The sequence below is a fragment of the Oryx dammah genome, unplaced genomic scaffold, assembly GCF_014754425.2.
Source record: "Oryx dammah isolate SB20612 unplaced genomic scaffold, SCBI_Odam_1.1 HiC_scaffold_8, whole genome shotgun sequence".
Taxonomy (NCBI): domain Eukaryota; kingdom Metazoa; phylum Chordata; class Mammalia; order Artiodactyla; family Bovidae; genus Oryx; species Oryx dammah.
The window spans coordinates 1,333,040-1,353,531 of NW_024070192.1; the positions used below are offsets into that span (position 1 = coordinate 1,333,040).

Sequence of the window (20,492 nt, forward strand, 5' to 3'; positions counted from 1 at the left end):
CACGGGTCACAGCGGGGTGAACCCTGAAGGAAGTGGGCGCCACTCGCTCCAGAGAGGGAGGGGATCCTGGCACGGGCCACAAGGGGATGGACTCTGAAGGAAGTGGTGCCAAGTGAAACCAGCCAAACACAAAGGAACAAATACTGTACGGTCCCATTTATATGAGGCCCCAGAGCTCTCAGACCCAGAGGAAGCGGAATGGCTTCGGGGATGGGGAGTTCATGTTTAAAGGGGACAGTTTCAGTTTGGAAAGATTAAAAAGTTCTGGAGATGGATGGTGGTGACAGTTAATTTCACTGAACTCGACACTTAGAACGGTTACAGTGGCAAGTCTTACGAATATTTTATCAGTGTAAATAGACGAGCACACAAGCGTGCATGGATGTTCACGGCAGTACCACTCATAAAAGCCAAAAAGCGGAAACGACCCAAGTGTCTACCACCTGCGGACTGGGAACACAAAACCTGGTGTTTTCACAGAACGGAGCGCTGCTGCTGCTGCCGTTTAGTCGCCAAGTCGTGTCCGACTCCCCTGCGACCCCACGGACTGCAGCCCGCCAGCCTCCTCTGTCCATGGGGTTCTCCAGGGAAGAACCCTAGATGCAGCTCATGGCCATTTCCCGACCCAGGGGTCAAGCCCATGTCCCTGCATTGGCAGGCGGATTTTTGCTGCTGAGCCACCACAGAAGCCCGAATGGATATTATTTGGCCATTAAAAAGGAGGAAGCATTCTTACACGCTCCAACATGGAAAGACTTGCAAAATACTATCCTAAGTGAAAGAAGACAGCAAGCCACACATTGCATGATTCCATGTACAGAAAATGTCCCAAACAGGCAAATCTCTGAAAATAGAAAGTCAGTGGTCGCCTAGGACTAGGGCAGGGGCTGTGGGGAGAGAGGCAGACAGAGGAATGGGGGATGACTCCCACGGGTCAGGGTTCCTGTGTTAAGGCACTGTCAATGTTCTAGAGTGACACGGTGGTGACTGCTGTGCAGCTTTGTGAGTCTAATACAGAGCACGGAACCACACACTTTAAAAGGCCAGGTGGATTATATGGTCTGGATTTATAACACGTGAAGCATATCATCTCAATTTTTAAAACTTTAATGAAATGGACTGATTACTTGTTCTGCCTGTACCAGAAGCCGTAGGAATGTCACCCAGAGATCATCAATAGCACTCTTCTTTTAAATAACAGCCAGGAAATCATAGAGACGAATTCTCACTGATGCCAAGTAAGGAGTGAAAGTGAAGTCCCTCAGTCGTGTCCGACTCTTTGGGACCCCATGGGCTGTAGCCTACCAGGCTCCTCTGTCCATGGGATTTTCCAGGCAATAGTCCTGGAGTGGATTGCCATTTCCTTCTCCAGGGGATCTTCCCAACCCAGGGATCAAACCCAGGTCTCCCGCATTGAAGACAGACGCTTTACCGTCTGAGCCGCCAGGGAAATCTGTAAGGAGTAGGTGGGATAAACTCAGGGTGTGGTTCGTCAGCAGGCCACTAGATGGCACCCAGCCCACTTCCTCACCCGGTGCTTCTAGCCTAAAGCAGCCCCTTCTCCATCTCTGGGTGTATTACATCCTGGCAATCAGGCTTAGTCAGAGAAAAGGCTTTTCCAGAATCCCTATTAGAACGTAATCTGCCACATCAGGCAGGCAAAGAGGCTCATGGCACGTGCCGTGGGGTAGTTTCAGGTGCAACTCACAGGCCAGCAGGTCTTGGGGAGCAAGGGAGGGGCAAGGGTGCCCCAGGGCTTGGGACCTGGCGAGAAGTAAGAGGACCAGGAAAGCCAGGATTTCGGGGCAGCCGGTGAAGCCCACGGAATGCTCCACCCGCGGGACGGGGCCCCAGTCTGGCCTCCGCTGTTCCTGCGTGCCTCCCTGCACGCCGTATCTATGAGGCTGCAGGGCCCTCAAGGCTGGGACATGAAGTGCGGGCCCACCAGTGGCCCCCAGCCTTTTACTACCAGGGACCCATTTCACGGAAGACAGCTTTCTCATGGACTGGGGGCAGTGGGGGGAGGGATGGTTTCAGGACGATTCAAGGGTGTTATATTCACTGTGCACTTTATGTCCACGGACTTCCCCGGCGGCTCAGGTGGCAGGAGACGCAGGTTCCATCTCTGGGCCAGGAAGATCCCCAGGAGAAAGAAATGGCAACCCACTCCAGTATTCTCGCCTGGAGAATGCCATGGACAGAGGAGCCTGGTGGGCTACAGTCCACGGGGTCACAGAGAGTCGGACGCGACTCAGTGACCAACACTCTCCCTTTACGTCTATTGTTACTTCATCAGCTCCACCGCAGGCCATCAGGCATTAGACCCCCAGCCGCCCCACTCCACCGAACCTGCACCTTCTAAGGAAGCAGATTGGGAGCTGAGATGGTGGTCCTTGATCGGGGCCACATGTTACAGTCACTCGCGGAGTTACCAAAGCTTAAGAGAGTCCACCCCAAACCAATTAGAAAGGACCCACTGGGGATGGGGTCCAGGTGAGCTGAATTGGCAGCCAGGGCGCCCCACGCTGAAGAAAGCCAAGCGCGTGGCGGCGGCAGACTTGGGAGCTCGTGACCAGGTGACCTGGGGCTCAGGGTGAGCAGGTGCCGGCAGCCAGAGGGGACGAGGCGCTGGGGAGGAGAGTCACAGCTCACATGGCTTCCGTGAGCAAAGCGACCCCCCTACCACGGAGCCCAAGGAGGGGGCGGGTCCAGAAAGCTCCCACCAAGATTGGCCGGAGCAGAGCCCTGAACACACCTGCCAGCATCCTCCAACCCCAGGCTAGACGTACAGGAGTGTCTCCAAAAGCAAATGCTTCTATTAAGGAAAAAAAATCAAAGACCCACCACTGAACTCCTTCCTGAGAAAGTGCTGGAAGCTCTGCCGACCCTTAGGGTCCCGGATCAGCTCGCTGAAGTTGAAGGCCCAGCGCTCCACCCGCATCTTGGTTGGGATGTCCACCCTGCAAGGACCACCGCGTGTAAGTTCTCCAGACACCCGGGCTGTGCCAAGCGGCGACCTGTGTGGGGCGAGGGGCTTCGGCCCCACTAACCTCCACGCGTCCCTTCCCCCATCCCTGCACAGACAAGCCAAGTAACCCCCTGCTCAGAAAATGCAGCCTCAGACACGGCCCCTGGGCCTGGGGTCAGGAGCTGGCAGCCCGGGTGGGGATGTCGGGGAGGCGCCCCGCTAACCCTTCAGAACAGAGGGACACGCACACCTCCTCCACGGCCTGCAGAAGTGAGGGCCAGCCGCCACACCAGGCCCAGATTCAGGGGGCCTCTCTCATCCAAACCAGGCCATCCTAAGGAATCAACCCTGAATATTCACTGGAAGGACTGATGCTGAAGCTGAAGCTCCAATACTCTTGGGCCACCTGATGTGAAGAACTGACTCACTGGAAAAGACCCTGATGCTGGGAAAGACTGAAGGCAGGAGGCGAAGGGGACGACAGAGGACGAGACGGTTAGATGGCATCACCGACTCGATGGACATGAATTTGAACAAGCTCCGGGAGATGGAGGGCAGGGAAGCCTGGCGTGCTGCATCCATGGGGTCTCAGAGTCGGACACGACTGAGCAACTAAACCCCAACAACAACTCTTGTTCGATACACTGGGAGAGACACACAAGCTGAAGGAAACCATCCTCACAGCCAGATGGCTCCAGAGTCCTAGGCCCTGCAGCTGACCCCCAACTCCCACGGGCGCCCTCCTTGCCCCGTCAGCTGACCACGGGGCTACGTGCAGGAGGGGAAAGGGTGCCCTCCAGACCTGCTCACCAGGCTGGGTCTGAGCCCGGGGTGCTCCGCAGGCCTCAGGAGGCGGCGGCCGTGGCACCGAGCTGCCCGTGGTTTTCTCCCACGCCCCGGCCGTGCCCGTCCTCCCCGCTCCTCCCCCTCCCCTTCTTTCTTCCTGCATCAGCTTGGCTTTCTCCTCTGTAGTTCAGACTTTGCCTCCTCTTCCAAACAGCAGAATTATGCAGCGACAACCCCCCAAGTTTCACAAACGGCGAAGGAATGAGTGGGGTAACTCCCCAAGGCAGGTTAAAGGGCTCTGCCTTCCCGGGACTTATTTTTACTCTAATTAGAAATCGAGAATGGAAAGCCATGGAGATGACTGTTTTCCTTTCAAAAACAATCTCTGTATCGTTAAAACAGAGTTACCCTTTGACCCAGCAGCTCCATTCCTAGGCACACACCCCGAGAAATGAAAAATACATGTCCCCAGGAAAACGAGCCCATGAATGTCCACCGCAGCACATTCACAACCGCTAGAAGGCAGAGACGGCCTGAATGTCCGCCAGCTGATGAAAGGATAAACAAAATGTGGTCTATCCATACAATTAATGTCTGTCATCCATAATTTGAAATTGAGTACTAATATCTGCTTCAACATGGATAAACTTTGAAGGCATCATGCTAAGGGAAAAAAGCTAATCACAAAAGACCTCATATTGTGCCATTCCATTTATATGAACTCCCAGAAGAGACAAAGCTGGAGAGACAGGCAGTTTCGTGGCTGAGGAGGGCTGGAGGGGCTCAAGGGATGGGGACCTGGGGTGATAGCAAAGGCTGTGTGCGTCAGTCGCTCAGTCGTGTCTGACTCTTTGGGACCCCCTGGACTGCAGCCCGCCAGGCTCCTCTGTCCATGGGATCCTCCAGGCCAGAATCCTGGAGTGGACTGCCATTTCCTTCTCAGGGGATCTTCCCAAGCCAGGGATCAAACCCAGGTCTCCTGCATCGCAGGTGGAATCGAAAGGGTAGGGGGTTTCTTATTGGGGTGATGAAAATATTTTAAAAATTGACCCGTGGCAGTTGCATGATTCTATGAATATAGTCAAAATCACTGAATATATAGTCAAAATGTAGTCGAATATATATATTCAATATATAGTCAATATATTCTATGAATAGAGTCAAAATCACTGAAACGTACACTTTAAGTGGATGAATTCTATGACATGAAAATTATAACGTGAAAAGTTTCTTTTAAAAGAACACATATATACTGAGTACGTACAGTTTGGCATTTAAATCCCAGAACTGGGTGTCGTCCGTTATCCAAGGATTGCTGGGGAGGCAGCCCGACATGATGGCGTCATTGGATGAAAACTGCTCGCTATACTTGACGATCCTCAAAAGCAAAATAAATGAATAAATAAATGAATAAATAAGTGATTTCCTAGAAGTCCAACACCCCAGAGACCAACTAAACCAACACTCGGGCCGGCTGACCAGCCTGCCCTCCGTCAACTCCGTCCACGTGGCCACACGCTCATCACTGTCTTCTCAGAAAAACACGAACAGTTCTCAGGACTGGCAGGTGCTTAACAAGGTCCGTCCTGTTCTCGTCGGGAAATGAAACGGCGTCTCCCGATCAGGTTCCTCTGTGCTTGGTCATAAAACACGGCCTCTGTGCCCTTGATCTCGAGCCTTCACAATGCAAAGCTGAGCCCGCACGCATTCAAACAGGGGTCTCGGCACCATCTTGGAAGCGTGAGGTCCGTGGAGGCTCAGTGAGGCTGTCACCACTCTGAGGCCCACCCTCTGTCAAAGACGCCCGCATCTGGGGGTTCAGACCCATCGTTCCATGCTATGGCCTCCCCGAGACAGACGCAGGCAAGCGCTAATCCCTTCTAGCTGGGTTGGACCTCCTGAACCAACGCGTGTCCTGGTGTCTGGTAGTCTGGGAAAAAACCTGCGAGGTCTTCACCCTAAGGGTGGGCACTGCATCTATAATACACACACGAGGTGCCTGCCACGAAGGCTGCCCACCGCCACGAGAGACTGTGAGCAGGACCCGTGCCCCAGAGACACGGCAGAGCCTCTGTCCTCAGTCCCGGGCGGATCGAGGCCCCGGGATCGAGGCCCCGGGCCCCACTCCTCACCAGACCTTCACCGTGGACCAGTGGGAAGCAAGGGGGAGAAACAGGTGCCCACAGGTCCAGACACTAACGGTGTCGAAATTATGGTGATGAGGCTCCAAGACAGTGAGTCAAAGCATCCATCAGCCTTTGAGCCTCCCCTAATGGACTGTCCATTTGGTTTCATAAGACTGACTTTCTGGAACAGGTCAGAGTAGTAATGCCCTCTGGGAGACTGGATCAAGACAGCCTGAATGTTTGAGAAATCAAATGTTAATTTCTAGTTTCTCCCAACTGAATTTTAATCAAAGGTTAACAACGGATGTTTATCAGTGCCGCTGAACCATACCGTCTAGCTCGTGAACGCTTCCCACTTTTCCATCCACAAACTGTCTAGCGCCTCACCCCTCACCCGACCCAGAGCCCAACCCAACTTAATCCCTGTGAGACTGCGTTTGTCCCTTTCAGTCCTGGGGAATCTCAAGCCAACCACGACTTGTCAAGCCCTCCTTGAGGCAGAAGTTCTCCTGCCCTGATAACCTGCTGTGCCAACCTCAGCAAGGGCAACAGGTTAGAGACCTACCCTCCGAGAGACACGGACGACTTCACCGTGGACCTCATCAAGGCCTGTCGGTAATACATGATCTGAAAAAGACACAGTGGTTAGACTGCCCCGCCTGGGGTGTCGCCAACACCGACGCCTACACGCGACTCTGAACCAGAAGCTGCTTCCCCATCAAAGCATCCCATCCCACCCCCTCAAGCTGGCCCCCCAGGACCCCAGGGCTCAGATCTGTAGCACACAGGAGACCCCAACTCCAAATGAGCAGCCTTAACTCATCATGTGTTCGTCTCGGAAAAGACACCACCTGGGAAAAAAGAAAGTTCTAAACCGAGACAAAGGCTTAGCATCTCCCCAGACGCCTCTGACGCACAGAAGCAGATCTAACGTCACGGCCATCACGGCGCAGGGCTCTGTCCCGGGCCCTGGATAGAAGATCTGCCCACGTGGTTAGCCTGTCACCCCGGACAGACGCTGAGCTCCTCTGACTGTGCGCGGGATCCAGGGTGCGGGACCCACCCCACGTCCCTCAAATCTGTGCCTTCGGAGAATGCTTCGTGTCCCGCATAGCAGCTCACCCCCTCACACATCTTACAAGAGTCGGTTACTTTGTAGACAACTGTCTGAACCCTACACCTGGTTTTCATTCCATCGCTGAGTGCAGAGCAGGAAGCCAAAGCACATATAATTTGTTAGAGGATTAAAAATCAAACTTCCCTGAAACTGGGAGGCTAATTACCTCTTTCCTGACAGAAACCACGGTCTGTTTCTGTAAAAACAAAGAAGCAAAAACCATTAAACAGACGTCATGAAATCATTACAGTCCAAATACCCATTTGAAACATAAAAACCCTTCCCCAAGAGAACACTGCCCATCTTTTTTAAAAAAAAAAAAAGACAGAATCTCCCCATCACCACTTGTTCCACCCTATTCTGCACAACTACTGGAAAATTAGATCAGCTGAGAGGTTTGGTGACAAAAGCTGGTCCCTTGCCCCTATAACTTTATCCTCCTCTCCTAAAAGCCAAGATGAACCGAAGACCAAGTTCAGGATTGCTCCCAATCCACCACAGCGCCTACAGACCATCCGATGCGGAACTGGCCGCTTGACCAGTGCTTGACATTTCAGGGAAAAGCCACGCCACCGAAAATAAAACACACACTTCAAAGACTCAAGACCAGCCTCCAATGCAAGCTGAGTCCCAGAGCGGAGCCGTAACGTGGAAGCTCTCACCTCGGGCTCCGTCCTCAGTCTGGACTTTCACAGCAGAGGAAGGGCCACTCGGAGAGGAGCCCTGTGTTTAGGATTCTGGAAGCTCCTGGAAACCACTCAGACCTGCCTCCTTCTGAACCTTTCTACCATCTGACATGCATCCCTGGTACCACTTGTCTGCCCAATCCAACTCTTGGAGGCTCGGTGCAGCTGGTGCTCCCAAAACCAGTTTTCCGAGGCTTGGTTGTGTCAAGGACCGCCTGGTGTGACTCTTACGCGTCAAGCTGAGCGTCATTCCTGGCAGCTAACACCCGTGCTGCTGAGTCCCACCAGGTTTTCGTCCCTGGAAAAGTCCAAGGACGACGCGATCTCCTTTAGCCAGCTAGTGAACTAAGTCCTGGGCTAGAGCCCAGTGACAAGGAATGAAGGAGGGTCTGATCTGGAACGTCATATATGAGTCTCCTTTCTACTTTGCATCATTTTTTTTAACTTTGCATCATTAATTGTTTTTATGTGATTGCTTTTCTCGGGAGGGGAGAGCTAGGACAAGTGATCTCAGAACGGCAATGTGTGACTTCCCTGGTGGTTCAGGGGTTAGGAATCCAGCTTCCAGCAGGGGACATGGCTTCGAGCCCTGCTCAGGGAACTGAGATCCCACATGCCACCAGGCAACCGAGTACCTGTGCCACAGCTAGAGAGTCTGTGCCCTCCGGGGGCCACGTGCCAAACTGAGACCGGACACAGTCAAAGATGAGAAGTACACAGTTTTCAACGAAGGAAGGGAACGCTCAGGCACAGCTCTCTGATCTGACTCTCATCCCCACACGCACTTCCGCCTTCCCCGCACTCATCACAACCATAATTAGACACTGCTTGTGCACCTCTCTGTTTAATCTATGCATCGCCCATCAGGCGCTACTAGGAGCAGGAAGACCACGTTAATCTTCCCGAGCATAACCCGTGGCACAGAGCAGACGCTCACTAAATACCAGACAAATGATGACTGCTGTGTGCTTGGAGGCTGAAAAAAACGGAGATGCATTTTAAGGTGAAGAGAATATTTTTCTGCTTAAAAAAACTGAGAACACTTCTCCAAATGACCCAAATATGTTGGCAGTTATGCTAATATCTGTTCCTATGCTCTGCTAACACAGGGTTGTGTGAGAAGACACATATTTCAGGTGGAAAAGGACCCCAGGGACAGGGTGGATTTGCACTCAAATCTAATATAATCAGATGCTTCTGTTCAAGTCATGCGGAAATGGATTAAGAAGAGTATCTACTGGTTTATGCCTTCTGCTCAAAAGAGAAGTTGGACTTTTGTGTGATAATAATCACCTAGCTATATACAAAGCAATTTACACCTCTCTGAGCCCTTAGAAAGTTTAAGGGAGGGAGGTTTTATTATTCTAATTTTCGGAAACCAAGGTTCTGACATCTCCTGGTTGGTAACTGGCTGAACCAGGATTCAAACCCAGATGGGACCTTGGCACGCCGAGAAGTGGGGCTTCCCTGGGAGTCCGGAGGCTGAGGCTGCGCTTCCACTGTGGGGGGCTCGGGTTCCATCCCTGGTCAGAGGGCTAAGATCCCACATAAAGCACAGCGCGGCCAGGAGAAAACAGGGACCACAGCAAGAAAGGCTGAAAAAGGGCTGTTCAAAAACAAACAAGTCTGAGCAGTGACCCAGGAGAATCGGAAAATGGTGTCTTCTCTTCACCTGTTCCTCGCTTGCCCTGAGACTGAGGCTAGTGCCGAATGGGCTGCCCCTGTCCAGCCATGAGACACTACTTCACGTAAAACATATAAAGAATGAGGGCCTGCTGCTCAGCACAGGGAACTCTACTCAGCAACGGAGTGGTAAAAGAATCCAGAAAAAAGGACACGTGTATATATTTAACTGATTCACTTCTCTGTAAACCTGAGGCTAACACAGCACTGTAAACCAGCTACACTCCAATAAAAAACAAAAACAGAAAGAAACCAGAAAACACAAAAGAAACCAAAACACAGAAAAGAATGTGAGAGCCCCAACCCAAGAGGAAGCACACACCCGACTCTTTAATTAACACAAACGACGGTAAGACACACTCCCAGCTGGAAGCGAAGGACGACCTGGGATCCAGCCCACAGCCCGGTGACCATATTAACGGTGCTGTATTACATGTTGTGCACAGCACAGATCTAAACCGTTACACCACAAAGTCAAGGGTGGAGGTGTGAACTCATCGGTGGAACTCACTTTGCCGTATCTATTCGCATCTAACCACACACTGTACCCCTGAAACCTGCACACGTAATAACACCAATATTATCTCAACAAGGCTGGAGCCTGGACACACTGACGTTGGTAACAACTGCAACTGTGCTCGGGGTGCCCGGCGGGCAGGGCCTCAGACCGCCTCCCTTGGTGCCCAGGCCCCAGGATGAGCCACTGTTCCTGGCCGTGCGCACTGTGCGGGCAGCCACGGACGAGACGCGCAGTCCAGCCTGCCCACGGTCTCCGGGCCCCCGGGAGCTGTCCTCACACACCTCCGGCCACAAGTGCACTCACTTCTAGTCTACTGTGTGGTCTCACTTCGGCCTAATACCTGCTGTTTCTGGGGCCACTATCTCGGTCTTCAGGGTGTTAAACTTTTTAATATTTTAATTCCCTTCTTGACTTTACTATCCTTTCAGGGCGCTGGGCTTGCTGTGGGCTTTCTGGTTCCCCCAAACTACCAGCGATCTCCTGGGAATCGGACGGCAGCGGGTTCCTTGGGGTCTAAGAGCTTGTCCACCTCCACCCTGGACCACCCGCATGAACGTCAGCGTTTATTTCTAACTTTAAAAGCTGATGTCCACCGTGGGGCGGAGGGAGGGAGGGGACACAGGTGCGCTGGCTCACTTGGTTGCACAGCACAGAATCAGCGCTGAAACGCCGCTGCGCGCCTGCTGAGCCGCTTCAGCCGTCTCTGACTCTTCGCGACCCCATGGACTGTAGCCCACCGGGCTCCTCTGTCCATGGGAAGCTCTAGGCAAGAATACTGGAGTGGGTTGCCATTTCCTTCTCCAGGGCATCTTCCCGACGCAGCGACAGAAACCACGTCTCTCCTGTCTCCTGCATTCACAGGCAGGTTCTTTACCACTAGCGCCACCTGGGAAGCCCAACTATTAAAAAAAAAAAAACATATTATCATTAAAAAAAACAACCGTCTGTCCATGGGACCTGCCTTCTCTAGGCTAACATACAGGGAGCCTCTCTCCTGTCTGGAGAGTGCGTATCTTGGCAGTAGGGGAGAGGTTCTGAACTTCTCTGCAAAGACAGAGAGAGAATTGGACAGGATGGGGGTCATTAAAAGAGTATTTGACCTTCTGGGTCGGAAAGGTCAAAATCCCGGTTCTGTCACTTCTTGGCTACCTGACTCTGGATAAGTTGCCTGGCATCTGGAAGCCTCCGCTTTCTCATCCGTAAAGAGGGACAGCAAAGGGGAACTGAGTGACACAATCCGGAGTGGCTGGCGTGGGGCGGGACCCTAAGCACTGGCTGCTGATGAGGGCTCAGATGCTTCTGCCAAGAACGTGCAGGTACCACTTTAGCCCCATCAGGAGACCAATCAGGATGCCCAGGCAATACTGGGGACACAGTCACACCAGCAGAAGGATCTGCTGCCTGCGTGAAATTCAGGCTTAACTGGGCCTCCTGTATTTTGTTTGTTAAGCCTCACAGACCTATCAATACGATGGTTACTATCAATACAGAAAAGGCCAGGCGTGTGTGTGTGCTCAGTCGCTAAGTCGGGTCCGACTCTGCAACTCTGTGGACTGTAGCCCACCAGGCTCCTCTGTCCATGGGATTCTCCAGGCAAGAATCCTGGAGTGGGCTGTCATGCCTCCTTCAGGGGACCTTCCCGACCCAGGGGTCAAAGCTGCATCTCCTGCATTGGCAAGTGGGTTCTTTACCTCTGAGCCACCAGGGAAGCAGGAAAGGTCACAAGAAACATTTAATCAAAGTGCAGTTATTACAAAGTACTGGAGTGGGTTGCCATTTCCTTCTCCAGGGGATCTTTCCAATAGAGGGATCGAACCCAGGTCTCCCACTTTGCAGGCAGACTCTTTACCATCTGAGCCACCAGGATATCCCATTAAAAAGCACACACACATATTTGTAAGCAATTCTGAGAAAGCCGTCTCATGGTAAGACTACAGATGAACATGTCTTGCACCCTGGAAGGCACGCACAAACCCCACTGTCTCCACAGCTGGCCCTCCGGGAGTGAAGTCACCTCTTTATCCCTCAGCCCAGGGAGGACGCTGTCAGAGGAGGAGCACCCCACCCAAGGAATCTTAGCATTCTCTGCATTCCCCGGATTCTGACTTGGGATTTTTCCAGAGTTGCCCAAATAGGGACACGTCCAGAGCCTGTTTGCACACAGCCCTGTGGCCCGCGTGCCGGCCCTGAGACCCAGATGCAGGCTGCAGACGATGGTCCAGGGCAGGAGGGCTCAAGGTCGTGCCCTGGGGTGACGGGGGCAGAGGCTGGGCAACCCCGGGGAGGGATGAGCAGCGACCCTGGGGTCAGGCGATCAGGCAGGCTATCTGTGCAGAAACAGATGTGAGGGCCGGGCAAGCCGCGGAGTGAAACGCAAGGTGGGGAGGAACCAGGGACGCCGGGAACATGGGCCCAGTGGTGAAGCCGGAAACCGGGAAATCCGAGAGCGGAAGCGGTGCCGGCAAAGCGGCCCGGAAAAGAGAAGGGGGCGGCCAGCCGTCCAAGGAGATGAAAGTCCGAGGCTGCGAGCATCGGAAGGAGTCCTTGTCCCGCAGTGTGCTTCCCGATGGGGGCGGGACTGACCGCACAGCTTCCAGGGCACTAGGGACCTAGAGAAGGTTCTAGAACAGCAGAGCATCAACGTGTAGAGCTGGGGGCCTGAGCACAGACCCTGCCATGAAGGGGGCGCCGGGCGCAGGACCGCAGGGTGCGGCTGGGGATGGGGAGGCGGTACCCGGAGGCGCAGCAGCTACAGGGCCGTGAGGACCCACATGCCCCCGGGCCGGCCCGGCCTGGACAGACGGCTCAGTCTCTCCGCAAAACGGAACTGGCGTGACCGCTCTCACCACGCTGCTGGGAGAAGAGAATAAACTCCGGCAAAGCCTCCAGAAGCCGTGCAGCGGACATCGGGACACGTCAACAAGACCCCGAGGGGGCTGGGGGCCCGTCAGCTCTCACCGGGCTTCGCCAGCCCCGAGAGTGTGTCTGCGACGGGCAGCCCACCCCCTGTGCCTGTGTCCCCAACTTGTGAACACAGACGCCAGAGCTTCCGCGTCACAAGCCGCTCGCTGAGTCCACACGGAGCCCCTGGGGCCGAAGCCCCGGCCACCGCAGGTCACATAGGAGCCAGAGGAAGACAGCTGCCTGTCCCCAGCTGGCGGGGACACACGGGGCGAGGGGCGTGGCTCACGGAGGGCTCCTGGCCGGAGCTCCGCAGGGCACAGCCCGTGACCCTGCAGCCACGTGTCTGCCCTTCCCCCAAAGGCCGGAGTGGCCGCTGCTGTGGACGGCGCTGCTCTCTGCAGCCGCCCACGGGGCCAGGCAGGGCGGTGGGGCTGGCGTGTGCCTGCCTCCGCCGCCAACAGTCAGGGCAGAAGGATGAGAAGAAAGGAGGATGAACAGGGACACCCGGGGTGAGGGAGAGCCTCCCAGATGGGGCCGAGGGTCTCCGGGCCCCACAGGTTCCCTCTCCGGCAGCAGAGAGAGGGTCATGGCAACAGTCAGCGCTGCCGTGGCCAGAGTGCACACGCGCCGATCCCACTCCAGACGCGGGGCATAAATGGCCTCGCTCAGCCCGAAGGAGGCACTCTCCTTATTCCCATTTTACAGACGAGGAAACTGAGGCTTTGAGCTCTAGAGCTTGCGTGAGCCACAGCTTGTCCGAGAGGACGCAACTGCAGAAGCGGGGAGGGGGCCTCACCCTGATGTCAGAGCTCCCACTGGCCCTTGTCACAGAACGACCTGGAGACCCTGCTGGAGTCCAGGGGGGCGGCCCCAGCACCACTGCCCACAGCCAGGCTGGGGCGGGCCGCCACTCAGCCTGCTCCCCGTGGGGACAGGTGCTCTCTGAGATTAGGGCACCCCACTCGCCAGGGCGGCGGGAGCAAGAGGACCCGCTCCCTGGGCCACCCCTCTCCGGTTGGCTCCTCCTCAGGCTGGGCAGCCCCCGTGGCCACCAGCCTGAGGCAGGAGGTCCCCCAGAGCCCCAGGCATCTGACAAACCCCAGCCTCTGCACTCTCTCCATGGTGTTTACAGTTTCTGGGTCGTCGGCCTCTGTTTAAGGAAAAGAGGTCTTTCCAAGAATTTACAAACTGTCAGAAATGAGCCCTCTTCAAACCAGCACAGGGAGACGGTCTCTGAAGTGAGGCAGAAATCCGACGCCTCCGGACACCCAGCTCCTGGGGCACGCTGCCCGCTCCCTGCACCCTGTGCTCGGGCCAGACAAGCAGGGACACTGGGTCCAGCTGCAGGACGGGGCGCACACACACCCGCCCTGGGCCTGGGTGGAGGGCCGGGGGTGGGCTTGCGAGCAGGAGAGTTACAAGTCTTTGTTCTTCTTAAGGCGCCGGGGCAGCCTGAGTGCAGACGGAGGAGGGGAGCTGGTGGAAGAGAGACAGAGAGACAGTGGGTACCCGGCCACAACACCCACCGGTGCCCCTCCCGCGCCCCCACCCCTCGGCGCCCCCGCCCCTGGCACCGCGGCTGCAGCCTCCCCAGCCTCGGCCTGGGCTCCAGGAGGAGTGCGTCGCCTGCCTTTGCCCAGAAAGAGGCCCTGAGGACCCTGCCTCAGCCAGGAGGGGCTGGCTACCCCTGGGGAGTCACCCTTCGAGCGCCCCCGTGAGGCCGCTCACTCAGCATCTCAGCCGTCCTGCCGAGGCCAGAGCCAGAGGGCCCGCCTCTGCCATGGACACACACACACTCAATACACATGCATGCATACACACACGCGCACACACACACACACATAATACACACATAATACAGACACACAGACACATATAAACAGAGACACACACAATATACATACACACACATACAGAGACACACACAATACACACACATCATACACAGAGAGACACACAATACTCATGTACACAAATACGCATACATCCACACAATCCACACCCCCACACACACGTGCACGCGCACATACAGAGTCGCACACAGACAGACATGCGTGCATACATAATACAGACACAGACGCATACAATGCAAGCACACGTGCACACACGCATATATTCATGAAACACACACATACATACAGTATACACACAGAGGCATGCATATCCGCATAGCATACACACAGAAAGATACAGACACAATACAGAGGTACACACATGCACACACACATGCGCGGTGTGTGGCTGGTCGGGCTGAGTGGGGGTCTCCCCTCCACACGCCTTTCTCCAGGCCACACAGGTGTCCAGAGCTGCCAGCATCCACAAAAGAGCAAATCTCCCAGCCCTGTTCAGTATTTTCCTTGATGATGCTGTTTCCATGGCAACCAAGCCGACAAGGCCTGGGCAATTATCTGTCATCTGACGCAGGGAATGTGGAAAAGGCCGCTGACGGTGCCAGACATGTATCAAGGGAGGGGGGCTCTGAATTAGGGGCAGGGGGCCCAGCGGAGTCCCAGCAGTGTCCTCTGCGTATGGACGCCCTCCATGTGGACCCCAGCCAAAACCTGTACGCACTGGTGGGGGTCCCCGTGGGCTAAGAATACAAGTCAGACTTCCTGCCAGCACTTCCAGGGACCGCTGAGGCTTACAGGTGATCCACAAGGTAACGAGGCCCCTGGCTGCTTGCTGCCAAACTCAGCGGTGCACAGAGAGCAAGGGAGCCGTCCACAGCTAGTTTCAGTGGGGATAGGCTGGTTTACTGGGACCTGTGTTCTCAGCCTGGACAGTCTTGGCTCCCAAGGCCACCAGATGATGTCTGGAGACACTTCGGATCGTCAGGACTGGGAGGCGTCAGGGAGATGCTCAGAGCTACAGATATCCAGTGCGGGAGGCCAGGGGTGCTTCGGATCACCCCACAAGGCACGGGATAGCCCCACAGAACTATCTGCCTCAAATAACTGTGCCATGCCTGGGAAACCCTAATCGGGGTGCCCTCTGTTTCAGCAGCTTCTGAACCACATTTCCTTAAATAAAAACCCATCATAGAAAACAGTTCATCATCAGCGGTGGCCTACTGGGGAAAGGGGTCCTTTTAAAAAAAAAAAGCAAAGATCCCACCCGACTGAGATGCAAAAGAAAGTGGAGGGACCCGGTCCTGTCGTGTGGATTAAGGTTTAAACCGAAAGTTGACTCAAGGGTTGTGAGCCTGGGGCCTACTGTCTTTGAGGGGGAAGGGAACTGGTGGAAGCGGTGTGCAAAAGGCCTGTCTGGGGCTCTCTGGCTGACACGGGTTGATAAGTTTCATCAGATTTTCAAAGAGGGAAGTGATTCAGGAGTCTGAAAACCAGCCATTAGACCCCATTGCCCTGGCCTGCCCACGCCCACTCTCCTGACCAGAACCCCTGCCCTGGCCTCCCGTCTCTGACGCCACAGTGCACACAGGCCTCCTCTCCCGGGCCGTCTCAGGGCAGAGGCTCCACTGCCCTACAGACGCAGACAGACAATGGCACGCAGCTACCTGCGCAGCAGAAGACCCCCAGGCCCAGGCCCTGCCCAACGTGCGCAGCAGAGACTGACCTGGTTTACCTGGTCTTCATTTGGGTCAGTCACTCGGTCCAGGCCGTAGTCCAGCACGTTGCTCACTCCTGGCTGAATGAGGAAAAAATCAGTGTTGAGGACCACTGGAGGGAGAGTCTCCAGTTTCTGATCAACTTTGGATTCTGGCCAAGCTGCCTATCGTGAGACCAAGCTGAGGGGTGTGGCCCAGTCTGTGGGGAGCTACAGGGGTAGTAAGATTCCCCAGGTGGGGGGGTCTTCCCCTTCCTCTGGGGTCCACCACAGCATCCCCAGAGGAAGAGAGGGAGGGTGGATGGATGGATGGATGGATGGGTGGGTGGGTGGGAGGGCGGTGGTCGTGGTTCAGTCACCAAGTCAGGTCTGACTCTCTGTGACCCATGGACCGCAGCACTCCAGGCTCCTCTGTCCTCCACCATCTCCCGGAGTTTGCTCAGATGCATGTCCATTGAGTCAGTGATGCTGTCTAACCATTTCATCCTCTGCCACCCTCTTCTCCTTTTGCCTTCCATCTTTCCCAGCATCAGGGTCTTTTCTACTGAGTCGGCCTCTTTGTATCAGGTGGCCAAAACATTGGAGCTTCAGCATCAGTCCTTCCAATGAATATTGAGGGTTGATTTCCTTTAGGATGGACTGGTTTGATCTCCTTGCAGTCCAAGGGACTGGTGGATAGATGGATAAATAAATGGATGGGTGGATGGATGGAAGGATGGGTGGATGGGTGAGTGAGGGGTGGGTGGGCGGGTGGGTGGATGTGGGGTGGATGGATGGGTGGGCGGGTGGGTGGATGGGTAGATGGATTAACACACAGACTGGATCAGAGTTCTGGGATTGGCACAGGGACCTCCCAACTGCTGCACTCCACTTCACTGCTCTGGAGAGTCCAGGCTTCAGTCAAGCACCCAGAAGTTCTGATCTGGATCCTGCCATCCCCCAGCTCGGGGGAGGATCTTGGAAACGACTTCTCTCTGTGCTGACAACCAGAGACGACCCCTCCTGTCTGTCTGGTTCTTGTAGGATTTAGCACGATGGAAGCTCACAACGGAGGGTCGCTGTCACCAGGCAAGGCCTCATGTTCCCCCTAAGATCACGGTGGAGAGGCCAGGCCCAGAGCTGGGCTCCGGCTCTGCCGCCTACACCAGGCCACCTCCCCGGCCAGTCCTGCTCCCGCTCTGAACTCCTGGGGCCAGGGGTTGAGTTCTTTCACTTCCTCTGTTCGGGACCTCCCATCCCAGGGAGACGGAAAACAGTCTTACATTCTCTCTCACACACACACACACTTGACCCACACTCTGATGCAGTTTCTGGGACCCCAGAGGCAGCTGGAATGGAGACCCCTCAGAGCTGACGTCAGGGCACAGGAAACAAGGGTGGCGGTGGCCGTCAGCAGCCGGGGAGCTGCGCAGCTGCGTGCAGCCCAGGGCGGATGCTCTCGATGAGTGCTCCCGGAGACCATCTGATGGCCTGGGCTGCTGGCCTGTCAGTCAGATCGCTTCATCCCCGCCCGAGACAGACCTTCAAAGTGGATGCTCCTCAGACAAGACGCGGCCCTCATCCTGACGCTCCAGTCCACCAAGAGGCTGAGAGTTTTAAAAAACTCGGGGACACCCTGGTCTCGTCCCCAGCTCCCAGTCCAGTTCCGATAGAGAGGGGCAGCCGGGAGGGGGCCGGGGTGTGAGAGCGGCTTCATGTCTGCTCACATCTGCTCACATGTGCTCCCGTCTGCTCGTGTCTTTCACGTGTACTCATGTGTGCTCACGTCTGCTCATGCCTTTCATGTCTGTTCACGTCTGCTCGTGTCTGCTCATGTCTGTTCATGTCTGCTCACGTCTATTCGCATGTGCTCACGCTGTTGATATCTGCCCGCATCTGCTCGCGTCTTTCACTTGTACTCATGTGTGTTCAAGTCTGCTCGTGTCTTTCACATGTGCTCACGTCTGTTCACATCTGTTCACACCTGCTCATGTCTGTTCACATGTGCTCACATCTGCTCGTGTCTGCTCACATCTATTCGCATGTGCTCACACTGTTGATGTCTGACCACGTCTGCTTGCGTCTTTCACGTGTGCTCACGTCTGCTCATGTCTGCTCACGTCTTTCACGTGTGCTCACCTCTGCTCACGTCTGCTCGTGTCTTTCACGTGTGCTCACGTCTGTTCACGCCTGTTCACGTCTTCCACGTGTGCTCACGTGTGCTCACGTCTGCTCACGTCTTTCACGTGTGCTCACGTCTGTTCACGCCTGTTCACGTCTTTCACGTGTGCTCACGTCTGTTCACGCCTGTTCACGTCTTTCACGTGTGCTCACGTCTGCTCGCGTCTTTCACGTGTGCTCACGTCTGTTCACGTCTGCTTGCGTCTTTCACGTGTGCTCATGTCTGTTCACATGTGCTCACGCCTGTTCACATGTGCTCTTTCACATCAGGCCTCGTTCTGAACACAGCTCCCCAGGGCCACCCACGAGGGGGCAGGTGCCTCTGAGCAGCAGTCACCAGATGCTCTCATGACTGAGGAGGTGATTAAGGCCTTGCGCCCAGTGAGACCACGTGGTGCTGTCGTGGGAGGCAGAGGAGCTCTCCGGGAGGGAGAGCGGGTACGCGGGCTCTCACAGGGAGTCGGCACCAGCCCTGGGGCTCTGCTCCCTCATCAGCAAAACGAGACTAATCGCAGTGCCTCCCACAGGGGCCGAGAGGTGAGGTAGGAACGTGCGCGCAGGGACGCGCCTGGTGCTCCCGTGCCCAAGGCTCCGCGCTCCCAACGCACAGGCCCGGCTTCCGTCCCCGGTCGGGGAACTGGATCCCACACGCCGCCACCAAAGGCCCCGCGTGCAGCAGGGAGGACCTGAGACAGCCAGAGAGAGGACGAAGCTTTTTCTGAAGGAGAAAGAAATCGCATGAGGCCTAGCGCGGAGCCCAGGCCAGCACGGCGTCCACAACAACGCCTTCACAGGTGGAACGCCTATGGGCTGTCTGTTCTGAATCCAGAAAGAAAATGAGCGGAACGGCCAAATCCTGATGGGCTCCAAGTTCAAACAGTCCAGGAGCTTGGACACCGCGGGGGACGCAGTCACTCTGGTCCTGAGAACTCGGTTCCCGGAAAAGGAGGAGCTCGGGTCTGGACAGCTGACTTCTCCGAATCCCTTCGCCTGCAGCGATCGGGGTCCGGCGCAGGCGTGAACAGACACCGCCTCTGCTGCGCGCCGAGGCCGGCCTTCCCCGGAACGAGCGGACAGGGCACGTGGCCGTCACGGCTGGTCTCTCTCGGCCTCTAACCGCCCCCGAGCCCCGCGCTCGAACCCCCAGGCTGAGCACACGCTCACCGCTGCCTCCTGCCTCCGCCAGCGGGACCGGACGCAGGAAGGGAGAGGCGGCGCGGGAACCGGGGCGTGGGACCGCGAGGCAGCTCCGGTTCCCGCAACGCGTGCCCTGTGGCCTGGGCTCTAGTTCTTTCCTCATCTTCTTCTTTTAATTTTTTGGCCGCACCATGCCATGCGTGGCGTCTTAGTTCCCCGACAAGAGACTGAACCTAAGCCCCTGCACCGGGAGCAGAGTCTTAACCACCGGACCCCGAGAAAAGTGCAGTTTTTTCTTCTTATATTCTTTTTCCAAGGCATCGCGTCCCAGCCCTCACACAAGGCAGACTCATTCCGGTCCCTCCGTTAGGGAACTTCGCTCCATCCTGACACCAACGGACGGGCCGCGGGCAGACTCCATCCAGTCAGGCAATCTCCTCTGCCAGCCAGAGGCCCCTGGACGCGAGCCAACACTGAGCTCCCGCAGATTCAGTTCCAGCCCCAGAGAGATGAGCCGCACGCGGGTGGGGAGTATGGGTGGGGCAGGCAGGCGTAAGCAGAGGCGGGTGAGGAGGCGGGTGAGGAGGCGGGTGAGCCAGGAGAGGGTACTCACAGGGCACCGCTGCACCAGCCAGTACGCCTTCTCCTGGCAGTCCAGCACGCATCGGTCCACTTTGTTCCGTTCCTTCCCGGCCCTGAAAAGCCACAAGCCACGTCAGAGGCCAGAAAGATGCCACAGCCCTTGCTCACTGATGGACCCCCTTCCTGCTGGACCCCCCTTCCTGATGGACCCCCCCCTCCCGGTTGGCCCCCCTTTCCTGCTGGACCCCCCCTTCCTGCT

At 55.8% G+C, this 20,492-nt stretch overlaps 1 protein-coding gene across 1 annotated transcript in view; it reads right to left on the bottom strand.

Moving 5' to 3' along the window:
* The window catches only part of RGS9 (regulator of G protein signaling 9), a 53,320-nt gene that overhangs the window by 14,681 nt on the left and 18,147 nt on the right, over positions 1 to 20,492 (bottom strand). Inside the window, exons 8-13 of the mRNA XM_040244393.1 lie at positions 20,265 to 20,346; positions 16,373 to 16,435; positions 7,164 to 7,193; positions 6,446 to 6,507; positions 5,019 to 5,132; positions 2,845 to 2,960 (exon numbers count right to left, since the gene is read on the bottom strand). Coding sequence (XP_040100327.1) covers positions 2,845 to 2,960; positions 5,019 to 5,132; positions 6,446 to 6,507; positions 7,164 to 7,193; positions 16,373 to 16,435; positions 20,265 to 20,346 — 467 coding nt within the window. The remainder of the gene's footprint in view (positions 1 to 2,844; positions 2,961 to 5,018; positions 5,133 to 6,445; positions 6,508 to 7,163; positions 7,194 to 16,372; positions 16,436 to 20,264; positions 20,347 to 20,492) is intronic.